Source organism: Thamnophis elegans, chromosome 1 (genome assembly GCF_009769535.1).
Source record: "Thamnophis elegans isolate rThaEle1 chromosome 1, rThaEle1.pri, whole genome shotgun sequence".
Classification (NCBI taxonomy): Eukaryota; Metazoa; Chordata; class Lepidosauria; order Squamata; family Colubridae; genus Thamnophis; species Thamnophis elegans.
This window is the reverse complement of record NC_045541.1, coordinates 36,667,679-36,687,993: the sequence shown is the minus strand read 5'-3', so window position 1 is coordinate 36,687,993 and position 20,315 is coordinate 36,667,679. Positions and strand designations below refer to the sequence as shown.

Below are 20,315 nucleotides of genomic sequence, written 5' to 3'. Positions count from 1 at the left end.
TCTCAAGGCCGCCTCACGCGGCCACTGCTTGCCCTTTTTCTGTCAGCGTCTCACCCCCCCCAAAAGGAGATTCCCTCGTTGCGTGGCGTTTGTGGCAGCCGAGAGCGCGGAGGACGCCGCTCCTCCTGCCGCACGTGTCGTGTGTGTGTTTGTGTGTGTGTCGTCCCCCAGATAAAATGCACCACTTGGGTTGGCCCTGTTAACTGGAGAGAGAAAGGGACGGTGTTGTGTTGTTTTTTTTTAAAACCAAAATGCTTTGGCAGTGAAGCCCTTTCACAGAGCAAAGCAGAAGAAGGGAGGGTGTGTGTGTGTGAAAACAGAGCCACAGCCGCGCCGCCGCCTCCTCCCCTTACCTTCCTGCCGGACTTCCAAGCCCAGAGAAGGCGAGGAGCTCCAGAATCCGGGCTTCCTCTCACCTCCTGCTTCTTCCTGGTCGCTTCGCCCATAGCCAGGGGCGGGGTTTTCACGAAGGAGTCCCGAAACCCAAGCAGGAAAAGGGAGAAAAGGAGCCTGAGCCGGAAAGCACCAGATCCTCCCCCCTTCACGAGAGGGAGAAAATATCCGTTTCTGGCTTCTTTTTTCGCTCCCTCCCTCCCCTCCGTGCCTGCCAGAGTTTTTCGCAAGTTCACGCATCGTTTTAATGTCGGCGGAAGGCTGTCCCAAGAGAGGACGAGCTGTGGCTTAGGTGAAACCGTTAAACTTCTGGTACCTCTACGCGAGCCCATCTCCTGCCCAGAGCTTGTCACGCTTCCCTTCTCTTTATAGGAAGAGTACATTGAAGGGAGGGAAGGAAGGACGCGGGAGAATCGGCATTGTTTGTAGGTGAAGCGTCGGATGCGGCTTTAACGAGGCGGGGGTCCCTTTTGCTCCGAGCGTTCCCCTCCGAGAAAGGGAAGGGGAGGCGGCAAAATAAATAAAGGCAAAACATGCCCTCAATTTACAGCAAGCCCGTGCAGCCCAGCAGCTTTAAGTTTGCCCACAAAGGATTCTTTTTATGTTTCAAAAACATTTTAACCTTTCTCTCCTCTCCCACACCGACGACTAAGAGCCTCTCAGATACGGCGGGGCTCGAAGTGCCTCCCGTGAGGAACGGTAGACGCTCTCTCCTCCCCAGCCCCCCAGCTGCACACTTTCCCAGAGTCCCGGGCCCTTGAGGGTGGGGGTGGGGTGAACCAAAGAGGAAAAAGTGTGGGGGGGGGGGTTGAGGAAGCACCGGGGGCTCCGAGGGCGGAAAAAGGGGTTTCCCCGGAGCTTTCAACGGCCTTTAGAGAACTAACCTCGCCAGCCAGTACGGTAGGTCGTTTGGAGCTCTCAAGGCCACCTCACGCGGCCACTGCTTGCCCTTTTTCTGTCAGCGTCTCACACCTCCCCCCCAAAAGGAGATTCCCTCATTGCGTGGCTTTTGTGGCAGCCGAGAGCGCGGAGGACGCCACTCCTCCTGCCGCACGTGTCGTGTGTGTGTGTGTGTGTGTGTGTGTCGTCCCCCAGATAAAATGCACCACTTGGGTTGGCCCTGTTAACTGGAGAGAGAAAGGGACGGTGTTGTGTTTTGTTTTTTTTAACCAAAATGCTTCGGCAGTGAAGCCCTTTCACAGAGCAAAGCAGAAGAAGGGAGGGTGTGTGTGTGTGAAAACGGAGCCACAGCCGCGCCGCCGCCTCCTCCCCTTCCCTTCCTGCCGGACTTCCAAGCTCAGAGAAGGCGAGGAGCTCCAGAATCCGGGCTTCCTCTCACCTCCTGCTTCTTCCTGGTCGCTTCGCCCATAGCCAGGGGTGGGGTTTTCATGAAGGCGTCCCGAACCCAAGCATTTTTTTTCCTATTGAATTTCAAGATCTCTCCCTTGAGTTGAGTTCCTCCAACCCCTCCCCAGCTCGCCCAGGCTTTCTCCTCCGATTGGTTTTAATGGGTAGGTCCGATGGAATAGCGCTAATGTAATGTTTGCCGATGGCTTACTCGTTGCGGGTTATATAAGTGGGCGGGGTATATGGGAAACATTTTACACGATCTTGAAAACCTGCAGGTTATTCGCATGGGCGGGTTATTTGCGTTGGCGGGTTATATGGGTGAAAATACGGTAGTCAGGCCGGCCACATGACCATGGAGATGTCTTCGGACAGCACTGGCTTTTCGACTTTGAAACAGAGATGAGCACCGTGCCCTAGAGTTGCTAATGACTAGCACATATGTGTGAGGGGAACCTTTAACTTTTATAGCATTAAGGATGATTTTAAAATATTGCTCTTACAGACCAATAGGACAGTGATGCCTAACCTTTTTTGGCTCGTTTGCCAAAAGTGGGGGGAGAGCAGGGGGGTAGTGCACGGGCGTGCCACACCCATAATGCTATGCATGCGACCCCAGCGCACATGCACCCCCCACCATCTGCATTTGGCAGACTTTTTCTGCCTTCCCCAGGCTCCAGAGGCTTTCTAGGAGCCTGAGGGGGGGAACAGCCTCCCCCGGCCCCAGAGGCCCTCCAGAGGCTTCAGGAGATTTCTTAAAGCCTGTGGAAAAACCTGGCCTTACGGGTGAACCAGAAGTTTGAGAACGGATTTCCGGTTTGCTCATAAAGCCGTTTTTCATCTCCGGAGCCTTCAGGAAAGCCTCCTGAAGGCTCCGTAAGGAGAAAAATGGCCTCAAAAGAAGGCTGAAGTCAGCTGGCCAACGTGCGCATGCACACTGGAGCTGACAGGGCAATACCTTGCATGTCCTAATAAATGTCTCTGTGTGCTACCTGTGGGCAGGATTTGTGAAGCAGAATCTATGACGTGCGTGTCACAGAACAAGTGATAGGCCAGGCCTCTTTACCTTCTGAAAACTCTGCAGGTGGGTCTTGCTCTCACATGGTCTCTGGACCCCCCCCCCCCCCAAATTGTGTGGGAATGGCCTGTGTTTTTCCTTTCTTTTTGGCGACTGCAAGGCCACCCAAGAGCATTCTTCAAATTTTTAAGGCTTCTAGAGCTGCCTTGGATAGGCATTTTAAAAAATATTTACAATTATAAAAACATTTATTTATTAAATAATAAATCTAAACAACTCAATTCAATTTTTATTACTTTTTTATGATTTTTTTCTCTTTCTCTCTCTGTTTGAGAGAGGGAGAGGGAGGGAGAAAAAGAGAGAGAGAGAGAGAGATGCCAGCAGAGTCAAAGAAGGCATTTTCTTATTTTTTTGACCCACCGTCAATGATCTGGGACTTCAGCAAACACAGCTGATTGCAATTCCACAGCTTGGAAGAGATTTAACAAGTTGAACAGCCATCCCCAGTTCCTAAGATGCCTTTAAATGATAGTTTTGTGGAAGAATTGGGGCTCCTCTTCCTCCTTTTACAGATAAGGTAAATCTTGCTTCTCCTGCAGAAATAAGCTGCTTGTGAATGATAAATCCTTGCTCTGAATTGTCATCTCAGATATATACATCCGCTCTGTGATAGCAAAACAGAAATGACACTGTGAGCAGTCAAGCTGTATTTCAGAAGGGAACAATTTGGAGCGGAAAAGGATTCAGCAAAGGTTTCCTCTTTTCCCACATTCACGTTTGAAGGATAATTTTCTTCTTCTGAGAACACAGAAAAGATACTGCTGGGTTATTTTCAGGAAGAAAACTATTAAGCACCTCCTTCTGTTTTCCCGGAATAGATTTTAAAGACAGAAAAGGAAAGTAAAAGTTATAGTGCTGTGTGCATTCCAACATTTGTATCATTTGAGATAGAGTAGGTGCAAGGTTTGTTTTCATAATGAAACCGTATACATAAATGATTAACCATTTGAACTTTGAATAGTTATATCATTGAAGATATTTCCACCTTCTTTATTTCACTTTAATGGCACTTTCTTTTTATGATCTTCTCTTTTCATGTAGTTTATTGAAACGCCCAACTTTCTATGCTGTAATTGCCAGGTATTTAACTACAAAGCAATATTGGAAAGAGGCATTCATTGACAGAGAATGAGATTGCCTTGTTATCGCAATGTACATTTATTAAAAATTAACAGATTTTAAAGGAGCAAGGACCTCAGATTTCTAAGAAATGAAAGTGGATTTCTCATGTTTTGAAAATTAACCACCTTTAAAAAAAATGAGCCTAGGGAAAATATTAGAAGTCCCTCAGTTTTAACATTACAATCAGTAGACCATAGTTAGTTGGTTTACTACTTTTCTACATTGCCACACTCCTGAGGACTCTCTTCAGTTTACAATCTAAAATGACAGGAGACATGAAAAAAACAATACAAATGCAAAGAAAGAAATAATTTAAAATTCGATGTTGTTATTAAGCCCTCTGCAGACACCATTGTTATGCTCAAAGGTTCTTCTGAACAGTTCTGTTTCAACAGCCTTTTCGAAGAAGTCTAGGACCACTTGCACCAGCCAATTCACCACAGGACAACTTACCATGGCCATGTCACCATGGGGCAATTCAAAGCAGGATAACTCAAGAGAAGGACAAGCGAATTGCAGCGGATCTTGTCTTACTTTACGTTTGAACCTTCCCAAATTTGAAGTCCTCAAGGCTGGGGTGACCTGCAATTCCACTTGTCCCTCTCTTGAGTAATGCCACATTGAATTGTCTCGTGGCAAGTTGTCCTGTAGTGAATTGGCTGTGGCAAATTGTCCCATAGCGAGTTGACCTCAGTGAGTCAACCGAAGTGAGTTGGCCAGGGTGGGAGGAAAATTTCCAAGAGGGAAGTGCTCCAGAGGGATTGCCGCGACAACTAAAAGGTTCTGATTTTGCTCCATTTCCTGAATCTTAGAAGGAGATCCTCTACCTTCTTCTTAATTTTGAGCACTTGTTGGGCAAATTCTCTTTGAAATAAAAAAAATTATAATTGTATAAAGGTATAAACAATTAATTGTATAAATGAATGAAAAATCAAGTTTGGTGGAATGTAGTCTTCGTGAACATGGTTTACTGCGCATGTGTTAGGCTACATGTAGTCCCTGACTTGCAGCCATGAATTTAATGACCATTCAATGTTACAATGGCACTGGGAAAAAAAGACAGGACCAGTTTCCATTGCAGCATCCCCACGGTCATGTGATCAGAATTTGGGTGATTGGCAACTGACATATATTTATGACAGTTGCATTATCCTGAGGTCATGTGATCACCATTTGTTACCTTACCAGCTGGCGTCTGACAAGCAAAGTCAGTGGGGGGAGCCTGATTCACTTAATGACCACATGATCCACTTAAAAACTGCAGTGATTTGCTTAACAACTGTGGCAGAAAAGTTATAAAATGGGGCAAAACACACTTAATAACTGTACTGCTTAGCTATGGAAATTTTGGGGCTCCATTGTGATTATAAATCAAGGAATACCTTTCCCACCCCCAAGTTCTTGGTCAGCATGTCCATCAAGGAGTTGATGTAAAATAGTTTCTTTCCACGATAACAAGACAACTTCTAGGATAATAAAACTCAAAACTGTAGTATCATGATCTGTGCTCATACGTTCAGTCTGATAGCCTCAATAATATTCATCCTTTTTCTCTTTTAACAGAATATATAATTTATGTAAGTAAAGTATTTGGCCTTTGCTTCTAATACACAAATAAAGAAAATATTAATTAAACAAAGAAATAACAAAAGCAGTGAGGCATGCTTCTTTATATAGATACTAGCCAATAACCCAGCATTACCTGGATATTTATTTATAGGGGGAAAATGTCTGGACCAAAAGTAATTTCTAATGTTGGATTTTCCCCCTTAGCAGAGGGAACCCCCTTGTGGAGTACTGTGACGCCTTTACCAGGGCAACGTCACTGTGCTATACAGTAGAAGCCATTTTACGGCAGTAAAATAGAATCCATTTAAAGGCACAACATGCTGCATATTAACAATCACCCCAAGGGGTGTTAGGGATGTCTTACCCACACAGTATTTGTTTCCAGAGGATAAGTCACCTATGTACCACGTTTGGTTGAAATTGCTCCAGGCTTTCCAGAGTTATGCTGGAACATACACATACACAGCTGTATGTATGTATATATGTGTGTGTGTGTGTGTGTGTGTATGTATAAAAGATTAGTTACTATATTTGGTAAACAACAGCTAATGATTACTTTTTTTTTTACTTACAGGAAAGATTCCAAGTCAAGAATCCACCTCATACATATATACAGAAATTAAAAGGTTATCTTGATCCAGCTGTAACTAGGAAGGTAAGAAAGAGATGGGATTTTTTCTCTCTTGTTCTCTTGCTTAAAGGACAGTCATTTTTGCCACATCAAGCAGAAAAGCTTTCTCTATTTGCTAGAAATGAGGAGGAAAAGAAAGCTCTTGCACATTTTGAAAGCTATGGTTGTTTTCCAGACCCTTTGCTAAGAGTATCTCCATTCGTCTTTGGAGATTAGTATGAGGACCTTCTTTTTCAAGGCTTGTCAGGAATGGTGCTCTATGGATAATAATTCTTTGTCAACAAGTGCACAGCTCCAGTGTAACCGTAGAAATGAAAGTTAGGCAAAATTTGGGGTGACCCATAAGCCACATTCAAAATTTTTTTTTTAAAGAAGCGGAGAGTGAAGAAGTCTGCAGAGGATTTACATTTTTTTCCCCTCTCGAGTTTTTGAGAGTCTGGATTTATACTATTTTTTTAAAAAAAAGATATTTTATTTGGAAATTACATTGTATGTTTTCCATGTGTTTCCTGCTTCACAACAAGCAGGGAAATCCTGCTGCCAGTTTTAAGAAACTGGGTCACTAAAATTCAGTGGAAGCTGCTTTGGGTGATACAAACAAAATGAAATATGAAGATGCAAGTTGCCTATCCTGGTGCAGACTGATGAACTATTCTAAGAGTTTTCGTCCAGATTTAGTTTGCTGTCATTATCCTGTCCAGATTGTTATGTTCCTCTCCCCCCCCCCTCTGAAGATCATCCTAGGAAATATTACCATATTGTATGTGTACAAATCATGGAGGAAATGGTTACCTATGAAAGATCTTTTGTGTAGACTATTTGAAGATTTGATTAAATAAAATTATTTGTGTGTGGTAGTGGATGTGTTTGTGCTTTAAAAACATAGACTCAGAAGAGTTGTCCTGTTTATCATTTTTTTAAAACGTACTGTACATCCTGTTCTTGATATCTTGAAGGGCACTTGGTTTATTTCATAATAGAAAGAAGAAAAATCTATAAGGGTTGGGCTATAGAATTGTCATCCTCATTAATTTAGACATCATATAAGATTTTTTTCCCTTTCTTGTAAATTCTAGAAATTTAGGAGAAGAGTTCAAGAATCTACACAAGTTTTACGGGAACTAGAAATTTCTTTAAGGACTAATCACATTGGGTAAGTTTTTTTTAAAAAAAAGCAATGGTATTTGATGAAATGATTTGGGGCATAAACTATTGTCACTGTTATTATTCAATGTTTTAAAGTCAATCATGGGATTGTATGAGAATCTCAAGATTGACTTCAAAGAAGCTCTAGCGTTCCTTTGCTTGAAAAGTGACATCTGTTGAATAGAATAGGTTCATCCCCAAGGCACTGTGGCTTAGGGATGTACTTAGTTTTAACAGAAGCATTAGGCTTCTTGTGGGGAAGGAAAATTAAGGAAAAATGCAGGGTTACTTCAAAACAAATTGTACTTTATCGTCTCCTAAGTAGATCTCAGAAACTGCTTTTGTTTAAAAGTTGTGGTTCTTTATCCTTCCTCCCCTTCCACCTTTTCAGTGAAGTTAAATTGACCATGAAATACCAATGCTAGGCCAACATTTCCAAGAGATAATTGGCAGTGAGTGAAGATTTAGATAGTATTTTGGAGATAAGAAGCCAGGGAAATCTGTAAGCAATAATTGCAACAGTTTTGCCATCAATTAAATTCCAGATTTCAGCAGTATTTGCTAAGCCAAATACTTTACAGCAGTCAGTCTTTCTTTTTTCCTTTCCCTTTTTATTTTCAAACTGCTGACTCTTTCAAAACTCCAGGCATTGTGATGTGATGGCAATTATTAGCTGTGACTTCTTATTAGAGATTACACCTGCCAGATTCATTAGGATTTAGACATCATACTAGGAAAAGGTTTAAATGTAATTGTTAGCTGAGCAAAGTAATTGCATGTTACAGTGCTTTTGCACATAACTAACTGGAGAGTAGAAATAGAAACTTCCTGTGCATAGTAAACTCTCACATTTTAGGTATGTCATGATGTTCTTCATGATTTCCTTTAAAAATAAGACAGAAGAGCATTCTATATTTTTTGTTTCGCTTTTGCATTTCATACTTTGAATGGTGAATAAGAATTAGCAAGATTAACTTTGTGCATGTTTCACTTATAGATTTTTCATTGCATAAACCACAGTATGTCAGTCGATGAGAAATGGCTATGTGACTTGTACAATTAAAAGATCTAAGCAGCATGGACTATTTCTTTAATGAGGGACTGTGTTGTGTCCAAGATATGTTTCTTCTTCAAGACTAATGCGTTTTTTTCTGATCCTATATGCAAGGTTTCTTTTCAAGGCATGATTGCCTTATTGGTAAACCAAATACTATTTGGAGATCTTAAGTAGGTATTTAGTTATGTTGGTATATTGAGCCATGGAAATGACTTTGAGAAACTGTTACAAGTAATCAAATTGCACCAAAATATGTTTTGAGCCTGGAGTAATGGGGAAGTAATAGGAAGAGCCTCAGTTTGGCTCCTCCCTGATTATAAGAAGGAGGGGAGAATAAACACAGATTGGCAGCTTTCCATTATAAACATACAAGTTTCCCCTGTCCAGGCATGTGTGACTCTTGGGTGTGTGTGTGTGCTCATCTCCGTTTCTTAGTCGAGGGATCCAATATTGTCTGAACACAATTTCTATGGTCATGTATGCCAAAGGTGCACAGAATGCTGTTATCTTCCCACCGAAGTGGTACCTATTAATCTATTCCCAACTGTTAGATGGGGAGGAGGCAGAAGTGGGAATTCACCCTGTCACACTGTGCTCGGGTCTCGAACCCAGGCTGTCAACTTTCCAGCTGATGAGCTCAGCGTCTTTAATCGCTGAGCCCTTGTGCCCCCATATTCTGTTATAGCCCTTACTCAATAAAGTATAGCACTAATCTTCTGGTGTATCTGTTATATCCACAAAAGGCTAACCATCAAGTTGAAAGCCAGTTGGCATTATTCAGTTGGAATCCAAATAAAATATTAAGAATTTGATTCTGTTAAATAGTTGAATGATAGAACGGACTACAATGAGGTTTATTTGTTATAGTTTGGGTCCCATTCCCCCTGCAAAAATGCTCTTGGGAATACAAAATCCGCGTATGGTTTTATTTTGGTATAGTTCAATTGATTGAGTACGTTACTTGAGTTACTTTGTTCCATCTATATGTGCTACTTCGATGCATGAAAAATTGAAAAAAATGAAGAAGCTAAAATGTTCTGGTACTTCAGAATTCAAACAGACAGCCACATGCCACATAATACCCGAGACTTAACAAGTGTGGATAACAGTGACAAAAAAGTCTGGATAGTGGCTATGCAGTATCTGGAGACAGCAGAATAGAAGAGAGAGAATTGGAGAAGATAATAAAAAATACAGAGAGTTGCAAATAGAAATAGAACAACTGTGGCAAAAAGAAGTAAAGTACCAATAATCATAGGCGCCTTGGGTGTAATCCCAAAATAACTGAAGTACCACTTGAACATCATTGGCATTGACAAAATCACTATCAATCAGTTGCAACAGGCATCTTTACTCAGAATATCTTACATCCTATGATGATACCTTTAACACTATCAAACATCAACATCTGCCTGTCCCAGGTCCTTAGGAAGGACTTGATAGGTAAATAACAATGCCAAATTCAGTTTGAACATCTGATTGACTGTGTGATGAGCCATAATAATGAACACCCTAATTTTATAAAATGCCACCTTGCTTGGAGCTGCCATATATATCCTTAGGTGCTACCTTAATAACTCTTAGGTCCTTGGATAGAATTATTAAGTTTTCACCAGTCTTAAACAATGCATCTAATTGCAGATTACTCATCATAATAATTAACCAGTTTGCTGATGACCTCTAATAATATTTCCAAACTCTGCATGAAACAGTCACACTGAAGGTAACCCTGAATTTCGTTCTGAAAATGTGATTCTCAATCTTTTATCTTTCAGAAATTTCTGAATAAGAAATGAATACCTTTTTGGATCCTGTAATATTTGGTTTATGTACAGATATAAATACGATGAACTCTTTTGATGATTGTTTTTCCAGGTGGGTCAGGGAATTTTTGAATGAAGACAACAAAGGCCTAGATGTTTTGGTGGAGTATTTGTCTTTTGCACAGTATGCAGTCACGTAAGTATAATATGATCCACACGCTCACAATCTGGGCAGAAGGAGAAAGATATTATTAGTGCATCCTGTTTCAGTAAACAGTGAACACAGTTGGTATAAAACCCTGTTATTCAAATAATTATACGTCTGTCTTCCTAAGATGGATGTCATAAAGTCTCTGTTCTCTGTTATGCCAATTGCGCTGCTCACTTCAGGGACAATAAATGGTAGTGTCGGTTCTGGAAACATTGGGAAGCATGATAAATGGTTATTATGTGCTGAGATCTACTGTGCCCATAGCCAAGTCTTCAGATGTGCATTGAAAGTCAACTCAAATGCACATGCAACAATAGAAAAAAACAAGAGCACAGGTGGTTTGCTGATGAGGTATACAGGAAGGTGTCTTATTCCAAGTGACTTCCGTTAAGTTTCCTGAAGTTCATCTTCTCCTTTCTGAGTTCCCTTTAACTGAAGATGCCAAGAATAAAATGTAAGGATTTTCTGGTTACAAAGTGTATGACCTACAACTGGGCCAATGTTCATCTGCTCCAATTTGCAGAAGGAGATTTCATATCTTGTTGTATTGAGGTCCAGGTTGTTAGTTGCAAAGTCATATCCGACCCATCGCGACTCCATGGACAACATTCCTCCAGGCTTCCTGTCCTCTACCGTCCTCTGGAGTCCATTTAAGCTCATGCCGACTGCTTCAGTGACTCCATCCAGAAACCTCATTCTCTATTGTCCCCTTCTTCTTTTGCCCTCAATCTTTCCCAACATTAGACTCTTCATTCTCATTAGGTGGCCAAAGTACTTGAGTTTCATCTTCAGGATCTGGCCTTCTAAAGAGCAGTCAGGGTTGATCTCCTCTGGGACTGACCGGTTTGATTGCTTTGCAGTCCAAGGGACTCTCAGGAGTCTTCTCCAGCACCATAGTTCAAAGGCCTCAATTCTTTGGTGCTCAGCCTTTGTTAGTCCAGGTGTTAATGTGGACAAAACTGGTAATTTCTATGTTGAGTGCTACAACAGAAAGAGAAGCTCACAAGGGTCATGCTTCTTTAGCCATTTGCCTGCTTTTTCTTAATACTTGAATTAGTCCTCTGGAGAACCAATGAGAAGAAGCAGGAAGACTGCCCATAAGCTCCCCATAGGAAATCTCTCTGCTTTGCCATCCCATTGATGGAAAGTGACTTGGACTTTAGAATGAAGCCGTATTGATAGAAGGTGGCTTCAGAGCCCCATTTCCTTCCCTGCAGTGAAGGGAAGGAGCACATGCAGAATGAGAAGCTCCTGTTTCACTTGAATGTCTTCTCGATCATGATCAAAACGTTCCAAGATTCAAAAAAAGTATAAAGTTATTTTTAGGGTGGAGACCTAAAAAAAGGTCTTCTACTGCTGCATAAGAAAGGACCTAAACTCTGCTAAAAGAGTAAACAAGGTAAGAAGAATGGCACATGGCAGAAAAACAACTGACTTTAAAAACAAAAGCTGCATTCACGTATAAAGCTAAACAATAATGTGGAATGTTTGGGATTGTTTGATGGGATGTGTGAATCTGTCTGCAGAAGGAAGCCATAGTTTACAAATCATGCAGGTGACTTTTGCAGGTCACATCCAATGAAAAACCAACAAACTATATTATGACGTAGAGTTCTGTGTGAACTGGCCACTCAGATAAAAGCAAGCAGCTTTTCTTACTGTCCATTCTTCCTCACATACTAAGTTTGAGAGATAACCTCAAAGTCTGTGGAAGAGAATGGCATAATTCTCCTTTCAACCAGCAGTACATTAGACAAGGTTTGAGAAATAAGCCAAACAAAGATTTTATGAGATTTTTTTTTTTTATTAATATTTGTAGGCCGCCCTTTTCCCTGAGGGGACTCAGGGCGGCTCACATAAAATCGGGGAAGGGGAGATACAGACATGGAAGGAAGATTACAGTCATGATTACAGTAATGTATTACATATGTTTGGAATTTCGCCTTGGCCAACATATTGGAAGAAATATTTCCATTGCATGTTGACAGTTGAAAGTAATTAGAATGCGTTTATTTATCTTTAAAACAAAATGCATTCTTGACATTTCATCTATGCTATAGTACGGAAAGGTTGTTTTGTCTTCCAAGAATTTAAGCAAAATTGAAATTAGGTAGAGTCTCTGTAAAGCTGTGTGACTTATTCCTCCTTTCCTTGCGGCAGCCTTTTATTCCCTCCATTTCAAGATCCAATTTTATTGTGAAACCAGCACTGAGTTTCAGCCCAAAGGAAAATGCATTTACATGGTTCTCTACCACTTTATTGTTGTAATCTATTGGGACATTTCTGAGTTCTGCAGCAGAGGCCGGGGGGGGGGGGGGAGCAGCCTCATCCTTCTCATTGGCATTTGAAGTGTTTATTTCTTTTCAGATTTGACTTTGAAAGCTTGGAAAATAATATGGAAAATTCAGTGGACAAAAATAAACCATGGAGTAGATCCATTGAAGATCTCCATCGAGGAAGTAACCTACCTTCTCCAATTGGCAATAGTATTTCCTGTTCCAGCAGGCATTCTACTCTAAGGTAAGATGAAGAAATAAAATTGATTTTGGGCTGTTCTTGTGGTTTGTGGAACTTAGGAAATAGGTTTTTCAAGCCTTTACAGTAACTTTACGCCAACTTTAGTGCTTCCCATCTTGTTGATGTCTTGATATCACTGGTCAGTGGAAACTGTTGCCAAACCAATCAAAATGCTCCCCACCTGCAAGAAGTTCTTCACCTTTACACCACAACAATCTTAGTAGATTAGGTAGCCAGAGAATTTCCCCTTGCCTGCCTGATACAGAGTGACTGGCTTAAGGTCACCAGGTTGGCTTTTTGCCTAAGAAGGAACTAGAACTCACGGTCTTCCAGTTTCTAACCAGGTGCTTTAACTATTGCACCTCACAGGCTCCTCATAGAAATATGCTTGATTTTGGGGGAGAGGGGAGCACAGTCCATGGTTCTGTGACTTAAATATATTTCTGTGACTTAAATATATTTTAAGTCTGCGATTCTGAACACAAACCCATGCATGGGTTTATTATGGTCTCCTTAAGAATTAGTCTGATATAAGTGCTTATGCAGCTTCGATGCTAGAGAAGAAACATACGATTCAATAATTTTGCGTATAGGAATTTCACTAAGATTGAGATCATCTTCAAGGGTTCGATTTGTTCCCTGCTATTCATAGTCCTATAGCTATCATATAAGGTAGTAATTCTTGATCAGTATTTTACTGTATTTTAGCAATATTTTATTGTTCCTGAAAGGAAGGGGTAGGTAACTCTTAGCCTGTCAACTCTCACAGCAATCCTTTTGTGGCTCCCACAATAGCCAGGGTCTGGCTGTTAGGCTTTGGCTTCACCCTCTCTTTCAATGATTCACGATGTCACCAGTCACACCACTTCCAGTTCTTATTAGATCATTTTAAAAAACCCATGTATTATGTAACATTCATGCCTTCAGCTCCATGGATTCTTGGTGAATTACTGTATAAAAGCACCAGTGTTATATGTAAGAAGTGGCTGTTTCCCGCCAACAGGTTTGCTGCTGTATTATGCCCCAATTGTATTTATAGCACTCTTTTGGTAATGCATTTATCAAATTCTTGTGAGCGTGGTCCTGCAGCTAACCTGAGCTTTGCTTGACTCATGTGAAAGGTCATTGTGCTAATTGTGGCCTATCCTGTTTATCAATATGTGCATGTTTGCTTGGAAGCACTTCCCGACATTGTGGGCATATTTACATGCAGTCAAAACAGGGTGAAGATGCTGATCTACACAAACAACTGCTTCTCATTAGTAATAGTGGTGGCAACTTTTCAAGGTTGATTTGGAACTTGATACCCAAGCTCAGCAATTTTTTTAAATTCAGTGGAGGCATTGCTTTTCAAATATGTATGGTGTGTAGGTGGGACCCAGGTTAAGGCATCAGGTTAGAAACCAGGACATTGTGAGACTCTAGTCCCATCATAGGCACAAAGCCATCCAGGCGACTTTGGGTGAATCCCCCTCTCTCAGCCTTAGGAAGCAGGCCATGGAAACCAATTCCAAAAAATCTTGCCAAGTAAACTGAAGGGAGGTGTCCAGGCAGCTGCCAGGAGTCAACATTGACATAAAGATGTGTGCATGCCAGTAATGGCTTCCTCTTATCTTTGCTACCAGTTCGGAACTGGGAGTGCGCGTGAGCTTTGCTCACGCACGGCGCTTCTGTGCATACACAGAGCATCCGTGATGACATCTGGGCGGGTGGGCGGATCCTCCCTTTCCACCGCTACAGGTTCGCCTGAACTGGGGCGAACCGGCAGAATACCATCTCTGGTGCATGAGTATGTGTGCATGCACACTTACATGCATACACACACATATAAGGTTGTAAGTATTAAATGTTACATCATTTTAAGTTCACTGTTCCCACCTGTATTTTACAAACTTCTTAGAGAAAATGAGAATGTGTAATAGCATAATAAAAATAAAATAACTCAGATATTTTTCTCCACATGTAAACCACAGATGGTCAGGATATATCAAAGGGCTTAAAGCCGATGTCTTACAGAGGAATAATTTGCAAGAAGGGTGTTCATTTAAAATGAAGGTGCAAAAGATAGTTAAGCTACTAGCTATATATTTGAGTGAAGAATATGGAAAAGAAGGTGGCATTATTTAAATATAGCTTAACATTTCTGATTGGCTAAATCATTTGAACAGTTTTCTCTGCGGAGTTAAACTACCTATTAGAATATTTAATAATTTTTAGGAAATCTACTTGAACAGTACTAGCCGTTTTGGAGTGCTGCATTTTTACAAAATATTTTTTAAAAGCAATAAATCAGTTGTATGGCCAACACATGTTTTCAATATTTGTGAATCTGCATTTGTTGCTGAAAAGCAAAATATAGATGCAGACTACACAGTGTCTAAATTCATTCTTTGTGGTCTTGGTTTCCCTGTATCTTCTTTCTGAAAACATTATCTAGCTTTAAAATTAGTTTCATTTTCTATTACTTTCTCATTCTTTCTTATGTTCACTGTTTTTTCTTTTTTCTCATGTCATATTTATTTATCTATTTATTTAAGAAGGCCCATCCCATTAGAATTCTTTTCTCCATCACACTTATCCAAGCCAAATGCCATCCAAATAATTCATTGTCCTGTACAACTTGAAGTGCCTCCAGAGTTACTCTTCACCTAGCTGCCTCTGGCTTTGCTTCAGCTTACAGTCTAGCAGAGTTCTATTTTTTGTTTTTACATTCAAATTTATTTATTTTTGTCTGTCTGTCTGTCTATCCACTCTATCCATCTATCCATCCACCTACCCACCCATCTGCCGGTCTGTCTGTCTATCTACTGTATCCATCCATCCATCCACCCACCCATGGTATCTACCGACAGTGGGACCTTAGGTCCCAAACAGCTCAGACCATGAACAATTCCAGTGCTGACCGAAAAATCTGCTAAATGTTTTACTCATGTCACGCACCTCAGGTGCCAAATAAACACAGCTGTGGCAATTTCCCCTGCCACAGTGATTTCCCCTTCCGCGCCATTTTTTTGTGCATGCGCATGCGCAGTTTGTCTTGCTTCTGGTCACAACCAAATCAGGTGCCGACCAAAGTGCTGGAACGGATTACGGTCGGTACCCGAGGTCCCACTGTATCTACTTTTATCTGGCCTTTTTTCTTTAGAATAATTCAAGAAAGCAAACACACATTGTTGCTCCTATTTTTAATTGTTCCTGGTTCCATTTAAAGCAGCATGTAGATAGGGCAATTGATTAAAATCGTTGATTATTTAAAATACATGCATGCATGTTTGTTCTAAGATGCACAGCCTATTTGTGTACCTCATGTATAAGATTCCCCAGGATGTGTTTTTCTCACTTTAATGGATGTTCAGTGAAGAGAATACAGTCTCATTTATTTTAGACCAAAAGGAGATCCCAATTGCTTGCAGTTTCTATTTACTGCAAATTTAACTCACAGCTAACACACAGTGCCCTGATTTTTTTTCTTTTTTATATTAGCATTGCAGGCAGCGATGTCATTTGAGGGAAACAGTGAGTCTTGCTGTAAAACTGCAGGGGTAATTCCAATGCCCGTGTCAATTGCAGTTCTCCAAACAGTTCTGAAAGTGGGCTTTGAAATTAGTTTTGCTGCATTTTTTTAAAATTTGGTGTTCAACCAAGTGTAAAGGACATGAACTGTCTTGTCATCTGCTGGATTATGGCAACCGCTGAGTTGGAAAGGCTAGGATATAAAATACTTACAAGCAGATCCTTTGAGCCCAAAGGCTCTGATATTTGGGCTGATTTTTGAGATTGCACGATACTGGTTGCCAATAGAAATTTGCAGGATTGGGATCATTCTATGTATTCATTAGTATTCTCCTTATTCTAAAGATTTCGGTCTTAATGTTGAGACATTGCTCGTTCTACCCATTTCAATACATCTTGGCTTCGTAATCTTTTGTAAGGCTTGCTTCCTGGTCATCTGAACTACATTACAAAATGAGTTAGTATAAGGGCTAATATTTATCTTCAGTGTGAAATATGAAAGCTTAAACCCATTTTAGAATGATTAGCTTTTGTTTGGCAAGGTTGAATAGGACCTCATTGTTTGACACTGAAGATAAACGTGCTAATAGAAGTATTATTTTTCTATTGGCTTGGAAGGTAATGACTCCATTGTGCTAGAATTAGGTCAGAGGTTGCTTTGCCAGTGCTCTCTCTCACACACAAAGTGTGTTTTCCATGAATGGGAAATCAATTAGCAGATGGAACCCATTGGTGAGTTAGGCACAGACCCAAAGGGCTGCCTGAAGGAGAGGGCAGTGCAGCCCATGCATGAAGTTAAGCTTCTAACCCAGTGTTTTTCAGATTTGGCCACTTCCAAATGTGTGGACTTCAACTCCCAGAATTCCCCAGCCCGCACTACTTTGGAATCTCTGGGAATGGATTCCTCCTCAAGAAACTGCAGTTAGAATAGAACAGAATACGTGCTTTGAAACATTTTCTGAATCTTGCCTAGGATTATGTATTTAAAATACAACTTTTAAGAGACTGAAATATCTGCTCTAATAGTTTCATCATGAGGGACATGGCCTTATGTGTGTTATGGGAACATGGATTATGTGGAGAGGATTAAAAACAACCTTTTGAGTCATGGACACAGCAGTAGTAAACATTTCTCTCAATTCCTGATTTTCCCCCTCTCCTTTTTAAAATTACCTTCTATTTAATATGTCAGGAGTAGAAATAAATGAAAAAACACTGAAGATACTAAAAAGATGCAGAAATTAAGAAAACAGAAGATAACAGTAGCTATCCCCATTAAATTTTAAACTGAACTGATTTGGTTAGTGGAGTATAAATTACTAACAAACATATAAACAGTAAGCAGCAAATTAGATCAATAGGTGCAGTAGGTAATTCTGTAGATAAGAAACTGAAAAGTTTGATTTGGGGCATAACTCTCTCTCTATAATATTAGGAACTAAGAATGCAGGGGTAAAAAAGGCTACTGGTTCAGGTAAAGCAGTAGCCAGATGTGCGACAATCAGCTGTGCCATGTGCTTTAATTTGCTAGAAATTGGACGGCACAGCTGATCGTCAGAAAAAATTCTGACGATCAGCTGTGTGACAATCAGCTGTGCTGTGTGATTTATATTCGCTAGAAAGCAGGAAATTCTGCTTTCTAGCTAATGTAAATCGTGCGGCACAGCTGTTTCCCCCTGCCGCTGTTCTAGTTACCTTTGTAGACTCAGAAAAGGCTTCTTAGCGACGCAGTGCGCATGTGCGCAAAGCACACTTATGCATGTGAAGCAAACTGGTAGCAGACTTCAGAGCATTTCACCCCTGCAAGAATGGTTTCCAGTTAGAGTTCAATTCTGAATCCGATTTATTTTTTATGTAGGAAGTTATTTTTGTCGATTCAACTCTTAACGTCTTAGTGGACAGCGCAAATGTGGATAGATACAGTCTTTTTCCAGAAAGTTTTTTTCAACTTCCTTGTCTACTTTTCTTAGTGATCTGTCTTCCAAATACTGACTTTGCTTATCTTTTTTGAGACCAGATAGGGTTGACTGTATTATGGAGTAGATCAGTAAAATATTTTCAATAAGTGTTTTATTTGCTTATTTTTTTGCTTATTTATTTCGGTTTATTTGGCCACCCATGTGGCTCAAGAAGGCTAAATAACCAATTAAAAACAGCAAGTAATAGTAAAACAATTCTGGCTTGTTCAGCTGTATATAGTTGAAGGATGTGTGATTCTTAAGAGACTGACAGATAAAGGTACTCTGAACAAACATGTGGCTTTGATGGATATTACGCAGCACAATAGTGATTAATTATGCAGATAGTACACATTGACAGAATGCCAAGATTTGACAGACCCCATGTTAAAAGTAAAGTAAAAGGCAATAAGTTCATGCCTTTCTGAACTCAATTTCCTTTTTGCAAAGAAATCTCTTTCCTTAATCTCAAAAAAGTAGTAGAGGGCAAGACTTCCACGGAAATAGAAAACCAGGAATCAATGTATTCTAGCACCTCAGTGGTAATCTCAAAGCCCTTCGAATTCTTCACCTATAATAAAATAATATATTGCAGTTATGATTATTGAAAAAGATCTTCCACTGCTGTGTCATCTCATAGAAAATTCACTTTGCTGAAGAATGCATTTTTTCAGCAATTGAAAGTTGATGGAAGAAGAATGTAATTAACACTATTGGTTATTATGAAGATGGATTATCAGCATTGTCCTTAATTAGGAGGTTATTTGCAGAAGTTCCTAGATGATTATAGAGCTTTAAAAAAATCTGGTGGTTTTTAAAAAATTTTTGATTAAAAACCAGGGGCTGACCTAATAATTTTTTTTATAGGTATAACACCTTACCCAGCAGAAGAACTCTTAAAAATTCAAGATTAGTGAGTAAAAAGGATGATGTTCATGTCTGCATCATGTGTTTGCGTGCCATCATGAATTATCAGGTAGCTGAATTTTAGAAATTCTTTGGTGGGTGAAGATTCTGAAACATGGCCATAATGAGGTTTCTTAGTCAAGGGGAGAAAAAACCCTTCTTTAAGATTTTTTAAAATTAAAAATAGAAATTTCTATGACACGTGAAAAAATATATACAGATAATCCTTGACTAATAACTACAATTCAGCCCAAAATTTCTGTTGCTAAGTGAGACATTTTGGAAGTGAGTTTTCCCCATTTTGCGACCTTTCTTGACACAGTTGTTAAGTGAATCACTGCAGTGATTAAGTTACTAACCCAGCTGTTAAGTGAATCTGGCTTCCCCATTGACATTGCTTGTCAGAAGGTCGCAAAAGGGGATCCAGTGACTCTGAGACACTGCAACCATCATAAATATGAGTCAGTTGCCAGCTGTCTGAATTTTGATCATATGACCATAGGGATGCTGCAATGGTCCTGTGTGAAAAACCATCATGTCATTGCTGTTGTAAGTTTGAACAGTCACTAAATGAACTGTTGTAAGCCGAGGACTGTCTGTATACAAGTAATTCTCAGTTAATGATGGTAATTGCTACCGGAATTTCCACATCTATGAAATGTGGCCATAAAGTGCAATTTCATATGATTGAGTTGCTTACTGCTGGAAATTCTGGCACAGCTAGTTGCGGTTGTTAAGTGAACCTGTGCCGTTAAAACGGTGCTAACATGGTCACCATTTGCAATCTTCTGCCAGCTTCTCCCTTGACTTTGCTTGTGGAAAGCCAGCAAAGATGGCCGCCCAATGTTGATCAAATAACTATGGGATACAGCAGGATTGTAAGTTCAAACAGTTGCTGGACAAGCTTTTTTAAGTGAGGAATACCTGTATGCATTATTTCAGGCCTCAGAGCGGAAATGTTGTTGGGGGAGGGGAAACCCCACTTCTGTTGCAGTTGAAGCAGAGTAGATGTGCTCAATCAGAGTGCTATTTTTGGTGTTAGGAAGGAAGCAACTGTCCATCTCTATCACAGTCATGAGGGCAACAGCGGGGAAAGCTGCTTGT

The 20,315-nt window shown here is 40.4% G+C and overlaps 1 protein-coding gene across 6 annotated transcripts in view; it reads left to right on the top strand.

Moving 5' to 3' along the window:
- Positions 1-20,315, top strand: part of FMNL2 (formin like 2) — a 226,486-nt gene that overhangs the window by 144,992 nt on the left and 61,179 nt on the right. For all 6 annotated transcript variants that reach the window (XM_032211397.1, XM_032211412.1, XM_032211419.1 and 3 more), the window contains exons 3-7: positions 6,084-6,164; positions 7,217-7,293; positions 10,219-10,302; positions 12,685-12,837; positions 19,173-19,281. In XM_032211397.1, the coding sequence (XP_032067288.1) occupies positions 6,084-6,164; positions 7,217-7,293; positions 10,219-10,302; positions 12,685-12,837; positions 19,173-19,281 (504 nt within the window). The remainder of the gene's footprint in view (positions 1-6,083; positions 6,165-7,216; positions 7,294-10,218; positions 10,303-12,684; positions 12,838-19,172; positions 19,282-20,315) is intronic.